The following is a 22,605-nucleotide window of genomic DNA, read 5'->3' on the forward strand; positions in this document are numbered from 1 at the left end:
CAGCCTCCGTTCCCTATTGTTTAAAGGGGTGTTGGGGACCAGAACTGTGCCCCTTCTGAAGCACTCCCTGGGGCAGCAGGCCATCAGGACAGAGGACAGCAGGCACTGGTGGCAAGTGGGGTGCCCCTGGGGGATCTGATCCAGAGTCACTGTGCCCTGCAGAGCACTGGGCCTGCCCCATGCTGGGGACACACTGCAGGACAAGCAGTGGACAGCCAGCCACCTGTGCTGGCTCCTGATGGGCGCTGCCCGGGGTGAGTGACATTGCAGACAGGAGGGCGAGGGAGGGTCCTGGAGCGAAGATCAAGAGCACTCGTTTCTCCTTCAGATCAAGGAAATAAAGGAGGAGAATGGCCTCCCCCAGAACAAGACTCGGAGGAGGGACATGGGGCTCAGAATGGAGCCCAGAGACGGAAGGAGCAGAGAGGTCAGAGGGTGGCACAGAAAAGGACAGGACTGCAGGCCCACAAAGCCACGCGAGGAGGCCAGGCTGAGGGCACGGGCTTCCAGCGTGAGAAGTCAAGACGTGTCCAGAGTGCACACCTCCGCTGGCCAGTCCCCTGCTGGGCAGAGCCAAGGCAGAGCAACTGCAGGAGGGCCTGGCACAGGGACCTGGGAGCTGCCCAGAGCTCACACGGCCTCTGCCCCTGGGCAAAACAGCACTGAGCCATGGGGCAAAAAGGGACATGGACCCTCTGATGCCCCTGTGAGTGACCACACTGTGCAGAGCCAGAGAACAGCACCATCCGCCAAGCAGAACGCCCAGGGTGACCAAGGGCAGGTCTTTGTTCAGCAAACTGGCTGTGGTCGGGTCTGTGTCGGCACTGGACAGCGGCTGCTGGAAGTGGGCCAGCCAGAAGCAGGGCGCTCCAGCCCTGGGTGCTCACAGCTCTGCAGAGGGCGAGGGCCGCAGTGCACCCAGAACGCTGGCCACTGGCCACCTACCATCCAGACCTCCATGGTAAGATGCTGGCTCACCCTCCCAGAGTCCCGGTTCCTCTGCTGTAACTGGGCGTGGAGATGCTCCCTGGAGAAGCTGGAGGCCGAGAAGGCTGCCCCCGCCCCCCCCCCCCCCGCAGCCCCCTCCCCTGCCCCCGTCCCCCCCCAGGGAGCTCAGCAGGGAAGCGGTGGGGAGGAGCCGCCCCTTCACCTCTGGATCCCCTCTGCGTCCTGCCCCGGGAGCCACCGGGCCAGGAACAGGCATCGCACAGGGACAGAAGGCACACAAGGCACCTGGGGACCTCTGTGGGTCAAGGAGGACCTGGCCACACAGGGGGGCAGTGGCCTTTCTGCCCAGCCCACTCGAGACCCTCCTGGAGGGCTCTCCTCTGCCCAGGAGGCGCGGTGCCCAACAGGAACCAGCCGCACTGCATTAAAAGGCCACAGGTGCCCTGCAGCAGCGCCCTGCCGAGGCGCTCAAGACCCAGGTGGACGGGCCAGCTCGACCTCGTGGAGGACAGCCTGAAAGTCACGCACGTGGGAACCTCCAGCAGAGAAAACGGGGTCCTGGGGATTTAGAGAAGACACCGTGCAGCCTCCTCCAGAAAGCCCGGGAGACGCAGCCCTCGCCTCGTCCTCCCCACGAGAAAGTCCTGGGGGCCAGCCCTCAGAGAGCCCGTCCCCAGCCCAGAGAGGAAATCAGGAGGGTCCCAGGACGAGGACGGGAACTCGGTCCTCCCCCAGGGCCGCACGACTCCTGCAAGTCTGTAGGTGAGAAAAGCAGGTTCAGAACCCAAGCCACATGACCAGCGTGTAAACACACGTGTGCCCAGACCCAAGTCCTCCCTGGGAAGCCGCCCGGCCACAGAGGGGAGGGGAGAGCCGGCCCAGAGAGCCTGAGCTGGGCCCTCAGTGGAATGCTGCGCTTGGATCTGCGAGTCCCCAAGGCCATCGGGTGTGGAAGGCCTGGTCCCCATCCAGTGTCACTGGGAGGTGGCGGAACCTGAGGAGGCGGGTCCTCGGGGGAGGTTGGGTCATGGGGGGCAGGCCCTGAGGGTCCATGGGACTCCGACCCCCTCCTGTCTCTCTGTACTTCCTGGTCGCCCCTCTCCTGTGCGTCCCACCCCCGGCCGAGGCAGCAGGACCCACTGACCATGGTCTGGAACCTCCCAACTCTGAGCCAAATAAACCTCTTCTCTTTTTAAGTGGATGGTATCAGGTACTTTGTCACAGCAAGGGAGGCTGGGTAATGAGGGAAGCACCCACTGTGCCCTCCACAGCCAGCACCCACTGGGCCTCTCTGCCCCCAGGACGGCCAGCACCCACTGGGCCTCTCTGCCCCCAGGATGGCCAGCACCCACTGGGCCTTGCCCCAGGATGGCCAGCACCCACTGGGCCTCTCTCCACTGGGGAGCTGGGGGAGCAGACCCAGCACCCAGCTCCAGTCCTAGGTTCTCACCTTACTCCCTGCAAAGGGGACCAGAACCTCGGGAAAAGCAACCGGCAGGATGAAGCAGGAACAGTGCAGACGAGCTGGGCCAGAAAGGCCAGTGGACACTCCAGAAAGGTCGGGGGGGGCACTCCAGAAAGGTCAGGGGGGCACTCCAGAAAGGTCAGGGGGCACTCCAGAAAGGTCAGGGGGGCACTCCAGAAAGGTTGGGGGGGAACACTCCAGAAAGGTCAGGGGGGCACTCCAGAAAGGTCAGGGGGGCACTCCAGAAAGGTCAGGGGGGCACTCCAGAAAGGTTGGGGGGGAACACTCCAGAAAGGTCAGGGGGGCACTCCAGAAAGGTCAGGGGGGCACTCCAGAAAGGTCAGGGGGGCACTCCAGAAAGATTGGGGGGGGGGCAATCCAGAAAGGTCAGGGGCACTCCAGAAAGGTCAGGGGGCACTCCAGAAAGGTCGGGGGGGACACTCCAGAAAGGTCAGGGGACACTCCAGAAAGGTCAGAGGGCACTCCAGAAAGGTCAGGGGAGCACTCCAGAAAGGTCAGAGGGGGCACTCCAGAAAGGTCGGGGGCACTCCAGAAAGGCCAGTGGACACTCCAGAAAGGTCAGGGGGCACCCAGAAAGGTCAGGGGGCACTCCAGAAAGGTCAGGGGGGCACTCCAGAAAGGTCGGGGGCACTCCAGAAAGGTCAGGGGGCACTCCAGAAAGGTCAGGGGGCACTCCAGAAAGGTCAGGGGGGCACTCCAGAAAGGTCGGTGGGGGACACTCCAGAAAGGTCGGGGGGGGGACACTCCAGAAAGGTCAGGGGGGGCACTCCAGAAAGGTCCGGGGGGCACTCCAGAAAGGTCCGGGGGGCACTCCAGAAAGGTCTGGGGGGCACTGCAGAAAGGTCAGGGGGCACTCCACAAAGGTCAGAGGGGCACTCCACAAAGGTCAGAGGGGGCACTCCAGCAAGGTCGGGGGGGCACTCCAGAAAGGTCAGGGGGGCACTGCAGAAAGGTCATGGGGGCACTGCAGAAAGGTCAGGGGGGCACTCCAGAAAGGTCAAAGGGGGCACTCCAGAAAGGTCAGAGGGGGCACTCCAGAAAGGTCAGAGGGGGCACTCCAGAAAGGTCGGGGGCACTCCAGAAAGGTCAGGGGGGCACTCCAGAAAGGTCAGGGGGCACTGCAGAAAGGTCAGAGGGGGTACTCCAGAAAGGTCAGAGGGGGCACTCCAGAAAGGTCGGGGGCACTCCAGAAAGGTCAGGGGACACTCCAGAAAGGTCAGAGGGGCACTCCAGAATGGTCGGGGGCACTCCAGAAAGGCCAGTGGACACTCCAGAAAGGTCAGGGGGCACTCCAGAAAGGTCAGGGGGCACTCCAGAAAGGTCAGGGGGCACTCAGAAAGGTCAGGGGGCACTCCAGAAAGGTCGGGGGGACACTCCAGAAAGGTCGGGGGCACTCCAGAAAGGCCAGTGGACACTCCAGAAAGGTCAGGGGGCACTCCAGAAAGGTCAGGGGGCACTCCAGAAAGGTCAGGGGGCACTCCAGAAAGGTCAGTGGGCACTCCAGAAAGGTCAGGGGGGCACTCCAGAAAGGTCAGGGGGGCACTGCAGAAAGGTCGGGGGGGACACTCCAGAAAGGTCGGGGGCACTCCAGAAAGGTCAGGGGGGCATTCAGAAAGGTCAGGGGCACTCCAGAAAGGTCAGAGGGGGCACTCCAGAAAGGTCAGGGGGCACTCCAGAAAGGTCAGGGGACACTCCAGAAAGGTCAGGGGACACTCCAGAAAGGTCAGGGGGCATTCAGAAAGGTCAGGGGCACTCCAGAAAGGTCAGGGGCACTCCAGAAACGTCAGGGGCACTCCAGAAAGGTCAGGGGCACTCCAGAAACGTCAGGGGCACTCCAGAAAGGTCAGGGGTGTCTGGAAACCAGCACCATTGTCCAGAGTGGGGCCCAGGGACAGGGAGGCCAGCAAAGGCCAGGACACGTCAGGCTGGCAGACACCAGGGAGGCCTCTCACCAGGTGCCGTGGGGTCCAGGACCCAGGGACACTCGCACTGGGAGGAGAGTGCTGCGTGCAGGCAGCTGGGCAGCTGGGCGGTGGGTCCTGTGTGATAACCAGGGGGAGCTGGCCATGGGAGCTCTCCCCTCTAACAATGGGCATGAAATCAACCTAAAAATCGCCCACGCACTGGAGCCAGGTGGTAGACCCAGCCTGACTCCCTCTTAAAATTGGGAGCCATCTCGCCACAAAGCCATGAAAAGCTAATTTCGGCTTTACTATAAGTTACTGCAGATTCTGAACTAGCTTGAAATGCCTGTCGTGCCTTGAACTCACCCCTGCCTGGCTCTCCGACAGTTAGCAGCCCTCTCTGAAACTTTAGTGACGCCTCACAAATCTTGGCCTTCCCTGGCCAGATACCGACCCTCTCTGAGGCTCTAATGACCTTCATAAATTCTGATGCCGGGGCCAGCAAAAATGTCATGCCCGTCAGAGTTTGTTATCTGTAACCCGCCCCCCCCCTTTGTATAACTTTCTGGGGTTCTAAAGCTGGGCTTCAGGAAAGCTGTGGGGCTGTCTTGTTCCCGCGGTTTTGGGAGGGAGAGGAGCCCGGCCGGTGGAAATGATAAGTTGCTTTAGTTTGATTTAATTGGAGTCAGTGGTCTTTTCTTGCATCCTGGTCTAACACCAGGCCTACTACTGTGCTGCAAGGCCCCGCCCGTCCCACCTGCTCCCCACTAGCAGCTCCAGACAGAGTCCGCAAGGGAGGCCACCTGCCCTCCCGTCCCTGACCTCCACGGAGCCTGCCTCCCAGCAGGGGACCCTTGCGGTGGCTTCACACAGCCCAGAAGCCTCAGACCCTGACCCTGGAGTCTGTCATGTGCCCTTGCCTGGAAGGAGGGTGTTTGCAGACAAGGGAGCGAAGGTGCAGTTGGCGGGGTGGGCTCTAGCCCAACGTGGCCAGTGTCCTTGTGAAACGGGGACACGCAGACGGACCGGAGAGGGAGAGTGCCGCGGGCGCAGGGAGACGAAGTCAGCACCAGGCTCCTGCAGGCGGGCAGCACCAGCAGCTGGGGGGTCTGTGCCCAGCCTCTGTGCTTGCTACGGCAGCTCAAGAAGGGTGCATTAGGGCAGAGGAGTCCTGCCCAGGTCATCTCTACCCAGAATCCAAGTGAACTCCTTCCTTGGCCCTCTGACCACAGGGGGCAGGGTCCTGGTGGGCAGGCCAGGAGACCCAGGGACGCTGCCATCCAGAGGCAGCATGCCCCCACAGTTGTCACCACAATAGGCAAGAGCCACCAGGGCCCCAAATACGCTCGCTAGAAGCCCCCTGTCCACACGGCCTCTATCCACCTCCACTTTTCTCTCTGAGACTAAAAACAAGTTAGATCCTGAGCCGGGTGGAGTCAGCCACGCAGGAAGCTGGAGCACAGGGTTGCTGCTCTCCGGGAACTGGCCTCAGGCCATCAGGAAGGGGAGATGGGGGCCAGGATGGGACAACACAGGCCAGGAGGGAATAAAACCCAGAGCCCCGGGCCTCACACACACACACACTCACACACCCACACACCCACCCACCCTCCTCCAGCACACCCACCATGGCCACCTCCATGTCCGTCTGCTCCAGCGACCTGAGCTATGGCAGCTGCGTCTGCCAGCCCGGCTCCTGGGATTCCTGCCCCGACTCCTCCTGGCAGGTGGACGACTGCCCAGAGAGCTGCTGCAAGCCCCCCTGCTGCGCCTCCAGCTGCTGCCAGCCCAGCTGCTGCGCCCCAGCCCCCTGCCTGACCCTCCTCTGCACCCCAGTGAGCTGTGTGTCCAGACCCTGCTGCCAATCAGTCTGCACCAGCTCCTGCACCCCCTCCTGCTGCCAGCAGTCTAGCTGCCAGTCTGATTGCTGCAGCTGCTCCCCCTGCCAGCCGTCCTGCTGTGTGTCCCTCTGCTGCAAGCCCGTGTGTTGCAAGCCTGTGTGCTGTAAGCCCGTGTGCTGTGTGCCCCTCTGCTCTGAGGCTTCCTCCTCCTGCTGCCAGCAGTCTAGCTGTGAGCCCTCTTGCTGCTCCTCTTCCCCCTGCCAGCAGTCCTGCTGTGAGCCCTCTTGCTGCTCATCCTCCCCCTGCCAGCCGTCCTGCTGTGTGTCCCTCTGCTGCAAGCCCCTCTGCTGCAAGCCCGTGTGCTGTGTGCCCGTCTGCTCTGGAGCCTCCTCCTCCTGCTGCCAGCAGTCTAGCTGCCAGTCTGACTGCTGCAGCTCCTCCCCCTGCCAGCCGTCCTGCTGCGTGCCTGTCTGCTGCAAGCCCGTCTGCTGCTACAGACCCTCCTCCTGCGTGTCCCTGCTCTGCCGCCCCGTGTGCAGGCCCGCCTGCTGCGTGCCCGTCTCCTCCTGCTGTGCCTCCTCCTGCCAGCCCAGCTGCTGCCGCCCGGCCTCCTGCGTGTCCCTGCTCTGCCGCCCCACCTGCTCTCGCCCGGCCTGCTGTGGTGTCTCCTTGGGCCAGAGGTCCTGCTGCTGACCGGCCATGTCCCCAGGGCCAGCGGGCTCAGGCCCCACTTGGAGGTAACAGCCATATCCTGAATTGCTCCCGTCTTCTGGCTATTTCCTGGTGTCTGCTGGTCCAGCTGCTGCTGAGCTGTACGATATAGAAACACTAAATGTTTATACTCAGCTTTTTGGAGGGCTCCTAGCAAGTCCCTGTCCCCTATGTGGTCAGCAGTCCCAACCCCTGGCCCTCTGCCCCTTCTCTGGATGCACTTGAGCAAACCGACCCATAAAGGCCCTTGACTCTGAACCTGCACTGGCCCCATATGTCCCCACTGTGCTCCGGCCTGGACCCCTGCGCACAGCTCTGCTGTCCCTCGGACCCTCTGAGCTCTCCTGAGCCCGGGGCACGTGGTGCCCGGGGTCTGTCTTGGACGGGAGAGGGTGGGGCTGGGCTTTCAGCCCTTCGGCGTCTGGTTGGGATCCTCATGGGATGTCCCACCCTGTGCCGTATTCACTGGGCTTCCGTAGCTTTGCCCTGTGACCTCCCCTCCTTCCACACGGCACCTGTCCAGTCGGGAGCAGGACCTTCTAGGTCTGTTTTTCCAGCGCACTGTCAAAGGCCTCCTGCGAGAGTCCATCTGTGCTGGCCGCGACCCCGCGCACCTGCTGACCTCACTGTGGTGTGGTCTCTCCGACCGCTTGGCACCTGGCCAGGGCCGGGCCCTGAGAGTCATCCTGCGCCCCACTGGGTCTGGTGGGGAGTGGCTTGGCCTGAACAGACGCCAGGTGCCTTCTGCATGTTTTAATAAACGTTTTAAAAATCACTCCTGGAGCGAGCTGTGTGGGAGCTGCTGGGGAGCCCTGGCTCCTTCCCATGACCCCAGTGAACTCCAGGCCGAGAGGCAGAGGGGCAGGTGCGGGGCCTGCCCATCACAGGTGCCCATGCTCACGGGGGCCATGGGGTACGGGATAGAGGAGGAGCCCTGCTCGGAGTGTGTGGGCCGAGCAGAGACAGCCACTCCCGGCCCAGAAGCTCAGGGTGTGCACCAAGCCAGCTCTGGTCAGGGGAGGAGTCTGCTGGGTGGCCCCTGGGGACACTGGACCCGCCAAGGCCTTGGGGCTGCCACCCATTTCCCCTGGGGTTTGGCTGGGCCTCAGCTGGAACCCTCGTATAGCTGTTCCTCTTGCTGAAGCCTCACCGCACGAGTCACTGAGTGAGCGATCCCGTGAGGGAGGCCGTGACTGCAGACTCCTGTGGAGCTGGCAGGGTCCTGCTGGGAGACCAGGCCATGGGTGGCCGGGGCAGCAGGAGTCTCGTGGGTTGGGAGGTGGCTGGAGGTCTCCCAGCGGGGAGGAGGCCGACTAGTCTCAGAGTCAGGGAAGGTTGGAACCAGAGGAAGGGACCGGCCGGCGGCAGAGGGCAGGAGCCTGCCACCAGGACTGACCGAGGCCACTTGTCCTCTCACCCAAACACCTGGACAATGGAGTGTGTGACTGTCTTCACACAGGGGGGCTGTGGGGACCTGGGGCCCCTGGAAAAGGGACCCGCTGCAGCCCACCAGGAACCCACCGAGTGCTCTCCAGGCAGCTGGGAGCGCGGGGTAGCACCGGAGGAGAGGGACCTGCCCAGGAAAGTGCCGAGGGTCCCCCGGACCCACTGCCATGTTCCGCGGCTCTCTGTGGGGCTCGGAGCTCGGGGCCTGGGCAGAGAGCAACTGGCGCCCAGAGCAGTGGAGCTCAGGGACGCTGAGTCCCAGCAGCCAGAGAGGAGACGCGGAGCACCCACCGACCTTGGGGAGACCTCCTGGGCACCCGCCTGGGTGAAGGTGACCCAACAGGAGGCCGAAGCCACACCTCCCACGGTCTGCAGCCAGCACAGGCGATCCCTGCAGACGTGCGCGAGGATCCGAGAGGAGCCGGGCTGGAAAGAGCATCAGCGAGAGACACCAGAGAGCCATCGGCAACCGGCAACCGACTGAGGGGGCCGTCGGGAGAAAGGGCCAGCGAACAAGAAGACAGAAGGGAAACGAAGCCAAAGGGCAGGAGGAGGAATAGCAGAGAACTTCACACAGCCTCGGGGGTTGAGGCCACAGACACACGACGACGAGGCAGAAACCTAAAAACCGCCAAGTATTCACCACCAAAGGTGATGAAGTTGGCGATCATGCAGAAAACTTGAAATGACGCTCTAAGCCAGCCGCTAACAAACACGACTGCACTGTCCCCCCATATGGGGCCACGCGCCCGCTGTCAAGAGCAAGTGAACCACATCCAAGCCTGGATACCGGGGTGGCGGCGTCCAGGAGGAGGCAAAGAGGCTGTTTTTTGCCACAACAGAAAGAAAGGTTGTGGCAGGAAAATAGTTGTGAAATCACCCAGTGTTGAGATGAAATAGCACGTTTAAAAATAGTGCATGAGCTGGGGCTGGGGTGTGGCTCAGTGGTAGAGCGCTCGCCTAGCATGCACGAGGCACTGGGTTCGATCCTCATCACTGCAAAAATGTGAAATGAAGATATTGTGTCCACCTAAAATCTAAGAATGAATATTAAAAAATAAATAATAAAATAAAAATGATGCATGAGTCCACAAAGAGATCACAATGGCAATGAGCTCAAGTGGGGAGGAAATTAGACATTTTGAACGAAATGAAAATGGGATCACAGCTTGTGGGAATCTATGGGACACAGTGGCCAGCACCCCAAGGGGAGAGCGTGGCTTTCAGTGCGGTTAGGAGAAGAGGAGGAGCCCTGAGGTCAGTGACCTAAGCTTCTACCTGCAGCAGCAGGACACGAGGAGGAGCTGAGCCCTGGAGTCACAGGAGGGAAGACCAGCCAGGCAGGGTGGCCGACAGAGGGGGCAAGCTGAGGGGACTGAGCCTGCTCTGGAAAGGTCGACGGTGGACCGCGCTCTAGTCTCGCTGCAAGAAAAGGAAGAGATGAGTGACCAACATCAGAGTCGTGGACAGCGCGCAGCACCTTCATGCCTACCCTCAGCCTCTTAGGTAGAATGGGCAAAGACACCATTGTAAAGTCCAGCTCAAGAAAAAACGGAAGACCTGAATAGCTCTGGACCAATTTGAGGGACTGAATGCATCATTAAAAAGCCCACCCCAGGGGCTTGCCGCCGACTCTCGGCACGGGTGGAAGCCGTCACGCCAACGGCACCTGTGGAGAGCAGGGCTGGGACTGGGGGTCCCTGGCTGCCCCACGGCTGTGGCGCACCTGCTGCCTATGAATGTCTCTGTGCAAGGGCCCGGGATGCCCGGTTGCTCTGGTGACACCCCACTCCAAGCAGCTCTGTGCGTGAATCTTATCGACCTGGTATCAGGCACAGAGCTCCTCTTCTGAGGGGAGAAGACAGCTACGTTGTTTCACCGCTGCGGCTACTTCAGAGCTGGTGGGCTTCCTGAGTGCTGCAGGAAGCTCAGAGCATTGCAACAGTGAAGCAGCTACAGGATGTCTCAGGCCCTGTGACTTTCTAGTGCACAAAGAGTCATGCTCCACAGCCCTGGCCTCCTGACTGTGAGACCCTAGGTATACCTGCGGGGCCGGCTCTTCAGATGCTGCTTCCCTCTCAGACACAGTCTCCCATCTGGCCTCAGGATGTCAATCATCGCATCTGTGTGTGCGTGTGTGTGTGTGTGTTTCTTCGTCCCCCATCACCCCCCACCAGTACCTGGGGTTTAGCTGTGCAAGTCGCAGCAGGTACCCAAAGGGCAGAGAGCAGAACCAGAAGGGAAGCTCCAGCTCCCTGTGTGAGAGCGGCCCAGCCCACACCAGGGGCCGGCGGGCAGCGAGAGAGGGGCAAGGGTAGACAGCAATGTTCTCAGCAAAGCCTCGGCAAGCCAAGTCCCGAGACATGCTCTGGCTGGTGAGTGTGAGTCAGGAACGTTAGGTGAGCTTCGCACCCAGAATCCACCCGTGTGTCATGTTAGTAAGTAAAAGGATGGGACCCCAGGACTGTGTTGATAGATGCAAAAGAAGGCATTTGAAAACCTGCTCATTAAATAATAATGATAATAGCTCCCAGCCGAGTGCACTGGCCGAGCCTGTAATCCCAGTGACTCGGGAGGCCAAGGCAGGAGGATGGCAAGTTCCAGGCCAGCCTCGCAACTTAATGAGACCCTGTCTCAAAATAAAAAAAAAAAAATAGAAAGGGCTGGGATGTGGCTGAGTGGTAGAGCACCCCTGGTTCAATCCCCAAGACTGGATTTTTTTCTAAGAGACCAACCCCCAGCAAAGCAGGATTGAAAGGGAGCCTCCGGCCTCAGGAGAGACAGAAAGCTTTCTCCCCAGAATCGGGACCGGGCAACACTGCTCTGGCCACTGCGTCCGGCATCACGTCCAAGGCTCTTCCCAGCCAGAAGGTCAGGGAAGAGGCGAGAGGCCTGCGTGGGAGAGGAAGGGGAGGGGCCCCATCCACCCTCCACACGATGACGCAGCAAGAGGGTCCCAGGCGCATGCAGAACCCCCTGGACTGAGGAGTGACCCAGAAGCCACAGGTCCACACCACCCCACAGAGCCGTGGTTCCATGGGTAGCACTCAGCCACTGGAGATGAACACGCACCACTGAAACCTACCAAGGACACAACAGATCAACTTAGAATACGCACAGGATCCGTGCGCTCAAGGTGACAAGGTATCGCTGAAGAGACTGAAGAGACGGGACCGGCCGGCGAGACAGACCGCGTCCGTGGTGGGAGGCGCAGTTGTGTTAGGCGACAGACTTTCCCACCTCTCCAGATAGCCAAGGCCATCTCAGTCAGAATCCACGTCAAAATCAGTGCGTTGGCTCTGAACTCTCTGGGGAAACACGGGGCACCCAGAATGGTCAGCCAACCTCCAGGAGCTGGCCCCAACGGAGGACGTGCCGTACTGCATTTCAAGGTTCAATTTAAAGCTGCGAGTCAATTGAGTCAGCATGCGGCAGCCTGAGCACGGGCTTGGCGCAGAGTGGAGAGCGCTGGGGGCCAGGCCTCAGGAGCACGTGCCGGGGTGCTCAAGGGCCGGTGGGTGCCCAAGGGCTCTCCACTCTGCAACAGAAGCAGCAGAAGGCCCTCCACCCGCAAAGTGACCAGGAGACTGCAGAACAGACGCAGCAGTGGGACCAGGAGACACAGACAGGTATGGGAGGGAACTGGGGCTTGGAGGGAAAAGGACAGACTGACCTGATCGACATCAAGGAAACTGGTAAGAGCCAGGCACAGCAGAGCACTCTACAATCTCAGCAGCTCGGGAGGCTGAGGCAGGAGGACAGCAAGTTCAAAACCAGCCTCAGCAACTTAGCGAGGCCCTGAGCAACTCAGTCCTAAATTTAAAAATACCAAAAAAGCCTGGGAGTGTGGCTTAGTTGTTAAGTGCCCGAGTTCAATCCCCAGCACCAAAAAGAAAAAAGACTCCATTAAGATTAAAAGCAGAGCCACCAGCAGGGAGGAGGTTTGCAGAGTGCACACACACACACACACACTGTCACACACAGTGCACACACACTCACATACAGAGCACATGCACACACAGCACACACACTCACACACACGTGCACACACATGCACACAGACTCACACACAGCTACACACAGCACACACACATGCACACACTCACACACACATACACACACACACACATGCACACCGACTCACACACAGCACACACACATGCACACATTCACACACACATACACACACTCACACTCAGCACACACACTCACACACAGCACACACTCACACACACATACACACACTGTCATACACAGCACATGCACACACTCACACGCACATGCACACACATGCACACACACTCCCACTCACACACACACTCACACACACATGCATACACACACATGCACACACTCACACACACACATGCACACACTCACACACACGCACACACACTCACACACACATGCACGCACTCACACACGCACACACACATGCACACACTCACACACACTCACACACATGCATGCACACACTCACACACATGCACACACACTCACACACACATGCACACACTCACACACACTCACACACACATGCACACACACATGCACACACTCACACACACATACACACACTGTCACACACAGCACATGCACACACACACACATGCACACACATGCACACACACTCCCACTCACACACACATGCACACACACACACATGCACACACTCACACACACACGCACACACTCACACACACTCACACACACATGCACACACACATGCACACACTCACACACACATACACACACTGTCACACACAGCACATGCACACACTCACACGCACATGCACACACATGCACACACACTCCCACTCACACACACACACACATGCACACACACACATGCACACACTCACACACACATGCACACACTCACACGCATGCGCACACACATGCACACACACTCACACTCACACACACACATGCACACACTCACACACACTCACACACATGCACACACACTCACACACACATGCACACACTCACACACACTCACACACACATGCACACACTCACACACATACACACACTCTCACACACACACATGCACACACACACACACTCACACACACACACACATGCACACACACACACACACACTCACACACACACAGAATATGTAGAGAACCCTGGCACATTAATCATAAGGACACTAACAACCTGATTGAAGAAACCCGGGCAGAAGGTGTGAATTGACTCTCACTGTAGAACCACGGTGTGACAGACATGAGGGGACGCCCCACGCTCAGCCGCTAGGGGACATGGGTGCCGCCATGCCCAAGCCCAGGTGCTGAGGGCACGGGGTGGGGACTGGCTCGGCCCTGGCTGAGGGGAGGGAGCACCGTGCAGCCCTGGGCGGGCACTGACCCGGGGCACAGGACACCTGTTCCCACGCAACCCAGGCGCCCGGGTCCCTGGGGCGCTCTTGCTCGTCCCTGAGGCCTGGAGATGCCCAGGGGTGGCAGCAGGTGCCTGGGTCCACGTTGGGTCCAGGCAACAGAGCCCCACTGGGCAGCGTGGAGGGGGTCGGCCACAGACATGCACGACGGGGAGCCGGGAGCCGCCAGGCACAGAGGACACCTGCCTCCTCCTGGTGTCTTGGTAACAGGTGACAGTGACAGCCCCCGGCAGCACAGCCAAGGGCACTAGGAAAGGGACCCCAGTGCTCCGTCCCAGACCCAGGTGGGCTGCAGGGCAGGCCCCTCCAAACTCATCCGACTGCCCCGAGAGGACCACTGAGCTCACACTAGCCTGTCCCCCCCAAAGCCAATTCCAAACACGAGAGGACGGCAGAGGCCTGGTCAGCAGGTGGAGGGCATCGTGCGCAGCTGGTGGGCAGTGGGGCTCCCTCTGTAGGTTCCAGACCAGCCCCTGGGGTGCACGAGGGTCTCTAGAAGGAAGGCCCAGTGGAGGCCACAGTGGGCGGGGAGCCTGAGGGGCAGCATGTCGTCTTGGACATGCTGGGGACAGTGCTGTATGGGCAGTGACAGTCCCAGCAGCTGCCACAGCCCCTCAACATACTTCTCCTGGAGAACTCTGGGTACTGGCCAGGTGCCTGTCCACAGTGCCCTCATCTGTTGTCCAATGTTGTCCCGGCAAGAGGAGGGGCTGCTGTCCACAGAATGGCCTGTGCTGCCCTCACGCAGAGCCCCAGGCTGCCGGGGGACAGAGTGCCCAGGCTGCAGGGGACCTGGTGTGTCCCTACCCACCCCAGCTCAGTAACCCACTGCGGCCACTGAGCAATGACCTCCCGGGAACATGGCGGCCAGCCCGCTCCCAGCGCACGTCTGGCAGGCAGATAGGGTCCTGGGGCGGCTTCCCAGTGGGGGACTCTACAGGGTGGGCTGGCCTGGGGGGGAAGTGGGCGGGGACTGCACAGGACCCCAGGGCACATGGGGGGCGAGCAGCCTCAGGAGGCCGCAGGCTTGGGGATGGGGCAGGACCCAGCCTTTCTGGCGTGGTGACCCACTGGTGACCACCTGGGAGCAGCCAGACACCGTCCCTCACCATCTCCAGCCCAAGTCACCCCTCTTAGGGACACTCCTAGTGCGCGAGGTCTGCCCCCACCCTGTGTCCACAGGCAGGAGAGGAAGACGTGGGTGATCAGGTGAGTTTATTGAGCCCAAGAGGAACTGAGAGGGGGAGGACAAGGCCGGTGACCCAGAAGGCAGGTGTGACTCGGGGAGGTCAGGTCAGTGTGTGGACACAGGGAAGACCTGTCCTGGGCTGTCCAGTCATCTAACCCTGCTCAGGGGCAGACTGCAGGTGGTGAGGGGCCCAGCTATGGAGGGACCTGAGCCCACTGGCCTGGGGACATGGCCGGTCAGCAGCAGGACCTCTGGCCCAAGGAGACACCACAGCAGGCCGGGCGGGAGCAGGTGGGGCGGCAGAGCAGGGACACGCAGGAGGCCGGGCGGCAGCAGCTGGGCTGGCAGGAGGAGGCACAGCAGGAGGAGACGGGCACGCAGCAGGCGGGCCTGCACACGGGGCGGCAGAGCAGGGACACGCAGGAGGAGGGTCTGTAGCAGCAGACGGGCTTGCAGCAGACGGGCACGCAGCAGGACGGCTGGCAGGGGGAGGAGCTGCAGCAGTCAGACTGGCAGCTAGACTGCTGGCAGCAGGAGGAGGAGGCTCCAGAGCAGACGGGCACACAGCACACGGGCTTACAGCACACGGGCTTGCAGCAGACAGGCTTGCAGCAGAGGGGCACACAGCAGGACTGCTGGCAGGGGGAGGAGCTGCAGCAGTCAGACTGGCAGCTAGACTGCTGGCAGCTAGACTGCTGGCAGCAGGAGGAGGAAGCCTCAGAGCAGACGGGCACACAGCACACGGGCTTGCAGCAGACAGGCTTGCAGCAGAGGGACACACAGCAGGACTGCTGGCAGGGGGAGGATGAGCAGCAAGAGGGCTCACAGCAGGACTGCTGGCAGGGGGAAGAGGAGCAGCAAGAGGGCTCACAGCTAGACTGCTGGCAGCAGGAGGAGGAAGCCTCAGAGCAGATGGGCACACAGCACACAGGCTTGCAGCACACGGGCTTGCAGCAGAGGGACACACAGCAGGATGGCTGGCAGGGGGAGCAGCTGCAGCAATCAGACTGGCAGCTAGACTGCTGGCAGCAGGAGGGGGTGCAGGAGCTGGTGCAGACTGATTGGCAGCAGGGTCTGGACACACAGCTCACTGGGGTGCAGAGGAGGGTCAGGCAGGGGGCTGGGGCGCAGCAGCTGGGCTGGCAGCAGCTGGGCTGGCAGCAGGGGGGCTCGCAGCAGCTCTCTGGGCAGTCGTCCACCTGCCAGGAGGAGTCGGGGCAGGGATCGCAGGAGCCGGGCTGGCAGACGCGGCTGCCATAGCTCAGGTCGCTGGAGCAGATGGACATGGTGGAGGCGGCCATGGTGGGTGTGCTGGAGGAGGGTGTGTGGGTGTGTGGGTGGGTGTGTGTGAGTGTGTGGGTGAGTGTGAGCAGCCCGGGCTGCGGGGCTTTTATACCTCTCCCTGCCTGGCCCGCAGCGCCCTCTTCCCTGTGGTGAGGACGCGGGCCCTCGGTAGCTTCCGTGTGCTGTTGGCTCCGAGGCGCAGCTCAGCTCGTAAAGGCCCTGGGCCTGCGTGGGCAGCCCACGCCCCCGCACCCTTCCCTGGCCCCATGGGGGAGGCACAACTGACCAGAGCTTCGAGCAGAGAGGCCCACCGTCCCGTCGCCCCTGGCTGGTGGCTGGGGGCTGGTCGGAGGGCTGTGAGGTGGACGTTTCTGGAAGGGACTCGGTGCTCCCTGGTGCAGGAAGTCCCCGTGCTGCAGTGGGCGGCAGCCCTTGTCCCCACAGGCCCCTCGCTGGGCAGTGCCCACCAGCAGCCCATCTGACCACCGGGGCTCAGCCGGGTGCCTGCCTCAGCCTCCCCCCTTGGGGGCCTTGACCAGCACACAGCTGTGACGCTTGTGACGGCCCGGCCCTCCTCTGCAGCCCCCAAAGAGCCCCATGCAAACAGCAAGGGCAGACTTCGTGTCTCCTGTCCACTTCCTGGGTCGCTGGATGATCCCTTGGGTCCCCAGTTGGACCCCTGAGAACCGAGGTCCCTGACTTCTCAACTGACAGCCACCAGCCACCAGGTCCTTCTGGTTGTCACTGAGAAATGTGTCAAACCCTTTGCGTTCACCACGGGACCCTCCGTGTGTGGCCAAGATGCCGCTCACCTCCCCGCCCCCCGCGGCTGGAAAGGCAGGAGCTGGGGAGGGGAGACCCTGCAGCCCTGGGAGGGGTCCCCAGCACACAAGGTGGAGCAGGCCAGCGGCGGACTGAGGGCCTGCTGGCGCCTGGCGCCAGGCCCCGTCTCCCTCCCGGGGGTGGACCCCTAGGATCCTGGACAGGAAGGAGGAGGTGGGTGTTGGGAGCTCCCTGAGGGCTGACTCGTCTGCGTGCAGGTTGGAGGAGAGAACGGGGTGCTCTGCAGGCTGGCTGGCCTCTGGGGTCCAGGCACTGACAGACGGCATCGCTGCCCTGGGAGGCCCAGCGTCTGTGACAGCACTGTGTCCCACACACCCCTGCTCAGGACAGCGGGGACAGGGCCTTGGTGGAGCGCGTCCACCTCAGGTTCTGAGGGCCGGGAACTGAGGGTGGAGGGGAGCCCCGGGTGAGGGAGGCCCACGCGCTGGGCTGAGGGGCAGCAGAGCCCAGGGGGCGGCGGGTTGGGGCGGGTTGAGCCTTCTGCGGCCCCGCCCCAACTGCGGTGGGCAGATGTCACGCTGGGCAGGGGGGAAACCGAAAAGCAGAAAGCCACCGTGAGCCACCCGAGCTTGGGAGACGTCACAGCCATGTCCGAGAGGCCACCGGAATCAGTCACCAAGAAACAGGCCCAGGACCCAGACAGTAGGACAGACCCACAGTCGTCCGACTCCGAGCCAGGAAAACTGAGGGTCACGCATCTTAAGAAAACAGAGGTGACCATGGGGACTTCCAGCATCACACTGAAGCGGGGCAACATAGGACGCGGTCGCTAGAGAGCGCGACGGCCGTACCCGTGAACGGCCGGTGGCCCGATGTCAGGTGGCCAGGGGGGAGGGACTGTGAGGGGTGGGGACACGGCCAGATGGAGCTGAGAGGAAACGGGGGACCTGACCAAGTGGAGGTGCGGCCCTGGGAGACGACGGGACCGTCCTGACGAAGCCTCCCTGCAGACCGACGTGGACACCGTGGGGCAGCGGCACGAGGGCCTCACGGTGCGTCTGGCGAAGGCCCAGGGAAGCCCGGAGCCACTGCCTACTGCCCACGAGGGCTCCTGGGGAGAGGAGGTGGCCCAGCCACACGGCCACACTCCGCACAGAGCGGTGCCCTGCCACACCCACAGGAGCCGGGGTGGGCCCCCGTGGGGCCTCCTCAGGGATGTGGCCTGACCAGGGCTGCGAGCTCCTCGCCTGGACTCCAAGAGTGAAAACCAAGAGGGCCCCGGGCAGCCCAGGCCAGGACAACGAGGCCCCCAGTGACACGGGGGGGTACCTAGGTGCACCCTGACCGGCACGAGGACAGGGCGCCGCTCAGCGGGAGGGCACCGCTCGGCCTCCACAGGCCCTGGGTTCCGTTCCAGGAGGGGAAGAATGCACGTGCACACACGTGTGCCAGGTGTGCGGGGTGTGCGTGTGTCCAGGCCTGAACCACACAGGACGGGGGCACATGGACAGAGACGGCTGGCAGCGATGGACGTCAGGGACAGGGACAGGCCTGGGAAGAGCAGCACAGCAGGGAGAGGGGTAAACATGACAGATACGTGACAGACGGTCGGTGGCAACAGGCCGATGGTGGCTGGGTGGGTGGACCCGCAAGGACCGCGGGCGGCGGAGGAGCCGGCGGGCAGGACCACCAGGGGCTGCGCATTCTGAGACTCTCCCCTGACATTTACTCACAAGTCGAGTCAGTGCTGTGCACTTCTGTGTCCTCTGTGGGCTTGGCAGAGCAGGGAGGACACGAGGTTCCCAGAGGCACGCCCCGCAGGGGACAGGCCACCCTGCCCTCCCGTTGAGCTCTCCCCCTGACCAGGGTCCTCCTCGCGGTCCCTTTAGTGCTCTTTCCTGCGGTACAAGGGGCCTTCCTGTTTGCAAGGCCCCCGCCACAAGCCCCCGCCACAAGCCGCAGCACAGCCGATGCCCCCAGAGCCAGAGTGACCTACAGGGAGTACGTGGGCGGAGCCCAGCTACTGTGCTGCTGGCCACGAGACGACCACCACCGAGTCAGCAGCACGGGTTCAACGGGCGTCTTCACGAGAAACAGCCTCCAGGTTCCAGCTGCTCACTGAGGACAACGTGGCCAGAGGTGGCAAGGACACCGCAGGGCACGCTCTCCCGGGGAGCCACCTAGCCCAGGGCTGGGAGGCAGGCTTGGAAGGCCAGGTGGGAGAGGCTGGTGGAGGCCACTGGGCAGCCTGGGGGGCAGCAGAGCAGACAGAGAAGGCAGCAGAGGGGCGAAGGGGCAGGCCTGTGACAGCCCAGCACATTGGGCTCTGCAGGTTCAGAACCTGGACCCGCGGCCCAGGAGGCTGCCTGGTGCCCCAGCGGGGAGGGCACAGCCCACCATCCTGGCCTGAGGATGGAGGCCTGCTGCCCCCAGGCACAGGGATGGGGTGGACAGGGCCACAGGGAGGAGGCAGGGAGAGGTGGAGGTGATGAGGACCTGCGCAGGGCCCAGGGCAGGCTCAGGCTGTCCAGCTCCACACAGCCATGAGGCCCCGGGCAGGGCACCAGGCGCCCTGGACTGGGTGCTCAGTACAGGTGCCAAGCGTCCTGCAGTGGTGACGGGCCCTGGGGAGGGTGTGAGCCTCAGGTGACACCTCTGTGCCCAGGCTTCCCTCCAAGGGAGACGAGGCCCTGAGGCTGCTCTCCAGTGGCTGGAGGGTGCCCCAGCAGCCCAGGGTGTCCAGGCTCCTCCCACACACAACACCCCAGCACTCACTGCTCCCGGAACCCACTCCCGCTCCAGGGGCCCCGACGCTGGCAGGACATTAACGAGCTGGACAGCCTCCCAGGTAAACAAGCATCCCCGATGAGGGCCAGGAGCCGGCCCAGCAACACGGAAGGAGAGGCTGTGGGCTGGGGACCACAGGGACCGGGCAGGTATAAAAGCCAGAGCCCAGAGCTCCCCACACACACCCACACTCACCCACACACCCACTCACCCTCCTCCAGCACACCCACCATGGCCGCCTCCACCATGTCCGTCTGCTCCAGCTCTTGCCCAGAGTCCTCCTGGCAGGTGGACGACTGCCCAGAGAGCTGCTGCGAGCCCCCCTGCTGCGCCCCCAGCTGCTGTCAGCCCAGCTGCTGCGCCCCAGCCCCCTGCCTGTCCCTCCTCTGCACCCCAGTGAGCTGTGTGTCCAGACCCTGCTGCCAATCAGTCTGCACCAGCTCCTGCACCCCCTCCTGCTGCCAGCAGTCTAGCTGCCAGTCTGATTGCTGCAGCTGCTCCCCCTGCCAGCCGTCCTGCTGTGTGTCCCTCTGCTGCAAGCCTGTGTGCTTCAAGCCAGTCTGCTGCAAGCCTGTGTGCTGTGTGCCCGTCTGCTCTGAGGCTTCCTCCTCCTGCTGCCAGCAGTCTAGCTGTGAGCCCTCTTGCTGCTCCTCTTCCCCCTGCCAGCAGTCCTGCTGTGAGCCCTCTTGCTGCTCATCCTCCCCCTGCCAGCCGTCCTGCTGTGTGTCCCTCTGCTGCAAGCCTGTCTGCTGCAAGCCCGTGTGCTGTAAGCCCGTGTGCTGTGTGCCCGTCTGCTCTGGAGCCTCCTCCTCCTGCTGCCAGCAGTCTAGCTGCCAGTCTGACTGCTGCAGCTCCTCCCCCTGCCAGCCGTCCTGCTGCGTGCCCGTCTGCTGCAAGCCCGTCTGCTGCTACAGACCCTCCTCCTGCGTGTCCCTGCTCTGCCGCCCCGTGTGCAGGCCCGCCTGCTGCGTGCCCGTCTCCTCCTGCTGTGCCTCCTCCTGCCAGCCCAGCTGCTGCCGCCCGGCCTCCTGCGTGTCCCTGCTCTGCCGCCCCACCTGCTCCCGCCCGGCCTGCTGTGGTGTCTCCTTGGGCCAGAAGTCCTGCTGCTGAGTGCTCTTCCTGGGCCACCCAGAGTATGGGAGCCCGCTGCCTCCTGCACCCAGGCTTCTATACTAGTGGTCCTGACAGCTGCCCGTGTCCCCCCCCTGAGCCTGCAGGGGCTGGTGGTCACCTGCCTCCTACTCCTGTTTGGGTAGCTCCATCCCTTAAGGACTGACTGTCCAGTCCCTCCATGGCCATCTCTGCACTACCAGGTGGGCGGCAGCCCCAGCAAGGCCATCTGGCTCCTGCTGGCCGGAAGCCGCATGTGGCCTAAGGCTCCCCTGCAGCTGGCCGCTCGGCCCTCCCACCCCAGGCCTGCGAAGAGCCCCCGCTGCCCGTGCTGGGTCCGGCTGCTCCCGGGGCTCTGAGCCTCTCCCCCTCTGGCCCTCACTCTGGGAGCCTGTGGGATGCCCCAATAAAGTCTCCTACGAACACGCAGTCAGCCGTACTGTCGTTCTCTGAGCGCCTCCTGCCGTCCCACACGGGGCCACCCCCAGGTGCGCCCACCCTTGCCCCCCTCAAGGGCCCTCTGTGAAGCCTGCACCCCCCCAACCCTGGTGCCCAGGGACAACCATGCATTCCGGGACACCAAGGGTGTCTGACCTGAGGGCACCTGCCCTGGGCAGGGTCCCCCTTCAGGAGTGACCCCAAATCACCACCCCCACTCCAGCAGGCAAGTGCCTCAGGCCCATGCCCGACCAGACCAGGCAGGAGAGCCATCCTGGGCTGCTGGCACAGCTGACCCCTGGCTGGCCTCTGAGAATGTGAATTTGGGGAGGGTCCCCACCTCTCTGCCCCCTGGCCTGAACCATCCACACTCATGACCCGGTTGGACGCTTGCTCCCCACTGAGGCTGGCAGCAGAGGGTCTGCATCTCCAGCGGGCTCACCCAGGGACCACACCCCGCGGGCAGCACAGCTCAGGCCGGGAGCTCGGACCGGTGGGGACCCAGCCCAGAGCTCTCTGTGCGCCAGGCCTGTCCTGCCTGCTCGGCCCCTCGCCTTCCCCTCTAGGATCACCGTCTCCCTGCTGGTCCGGCTTCCTGCCGTCACCCAGGGACGTCCGGCAGCAGAGGGACCTCTGACCCTGGACAGGAGGAAGGGCCTCGTGGCCTGGAGCCACTGAGATGCCAGCTCCTGGCAGTACAAGATCTGACCAAGACCCCGGTTCAGAATCCACAATGAAGACGTGAAGACAGTTAATGAACCAGGAGGGAGACAGCGATTCACAGAAGCCATAAGCAATTCTTGCCCAACAGTCAAAACTCAGCCCCAGCGACGGTCAGCCTCACCAAGCTCAGAAAACACAATTAAACGAGGGCTGGACCCGGGGCAGCGGTGTGCGAGGTGGGCACGGCTGCACAGGCCTGTGAGCGAGGCCCACTGCCGGGAAGGTGCTGCCATCTGGGAAGTGCCCTGGCGGGTCCCACGCTCTGGGGCTGCACTCGTAGGAAATTCTCCTGGTGTGCATCCAATGCTTTGCAGGATTCCCCACCCTGGACATGGAGAGGCACAGCCCTTCTGCAGGGGAGAGTGTGTCACCACAGGGAGTGAGTGGGTGGGCGGTTAAGGGCAGCGCCTGGGCAGCCACCCGACGGGCACATCTCAGGGCCAGGTGTCGCAGATGGAAACAGAGTGAGGCCCGTTCAAAGGTCACCACACCACCCAGAGCTCGGTCAACGCCATGGACGTCTGTACGACTATCAGAACAGCCACAGGTGA

The 22,605-nt window shown here is 62.6% G+C and overlaps 4 protein-coding genes across 6 annotated transcripts in view; 2 read left to right on the forward strand and 2 right to left on the reverse strand.

Annotated features, from left to right (window-relative positions):
• Positions 1 to 22,605, reverse strand: part of TSPEAR (thrombospondin type laminin G domain and EAR repeats) — a gene marked incomplete at both ends in the record, with an annotated part of 172,471 nt that overhangs the window by 96,221 nt on the left and 53,645 nt on the right. The gene's annotated exons all lie outside the window — the stretch shown is intronic.
• Positions 5,967 to 6,872, forward strand: LOC308653097 (uncharacterized protein; the record flags this gene model as incomplete). The annotated part of the gene is made up of 2 exons (XM_081301508.1): positions 5,967 to 6,335; positions 6,507 to 6,872. The coding sequence occupies 2 exons, from the start codon at positions 5,967 to 5,969 to the stop codon at positions 6,870 to 6,872; spliced, it is 735 nt and encodes a 244-aa protein (XP_081157634.1).
• LOC308653088 (uncharacterized protein) lies at positions 15,166 to 16,230 on the reverse strand (the record flags this gene model as incomplete). Of its 2 annotated transcripts, none has more annotated exons than XM_081301488.1 (2): positions 15,166 to 15,720; positions 15,907 to 16,230. In XM_081301488.1, 2 exons carry the CDS (start codon positions 16,228 to 16,230, stop codon positions 15,166 to 15,168), a joined length of 879 nt encoding a protein of 292 aa, XP_081157614.1. The 2 variants fall into 2 exon arrangements, with proteins under 2 accessions (XP_081157614.1, XP_081157613.1); XM_081301487.1 differs by having other exon boundaries at positions 15,166 to 15,270; positions 15,424 to 16,230.
• Positions 20,015 to 20,893, forward strand: LOC308653093 (uncharacterized protein; the record flags this gene model as incomplete). Of its 2 annotated transcripts, none has more annotated exons than XM_081301502.1 (2): positions 20,015 to 20,365; positions 20,495 to 20,893. In XM_081301502.1, 2 exons carry the CDS (start codon positions 20,015 to 20,017, stop codon positions 20,891 to 20,893), a joined length of 750 nt encoding a protein of 249 aa, XP_081157628.1. The 2 variants fall into 2 exon arrangements, with proteins under 2 accessions (XP_081157628.1, XP_081157627.1); XM_081301501.1 differs by having other exon boundaries at positions 20,015 to 20,326; positions 20,513 to 20,893.

The sequence above is a fragment of the Spermophilus citellus genome, assembly GCF_964194105.1.
Source record: "Spermophilus citellus genome assembly, chromosome: 7".
Lineage (NCBI taxonomy): Eukaryota > Metazoa > Chordata > Mammalia > Rodentia > Sciuridae > Spermophilus > Spermophilus citellus.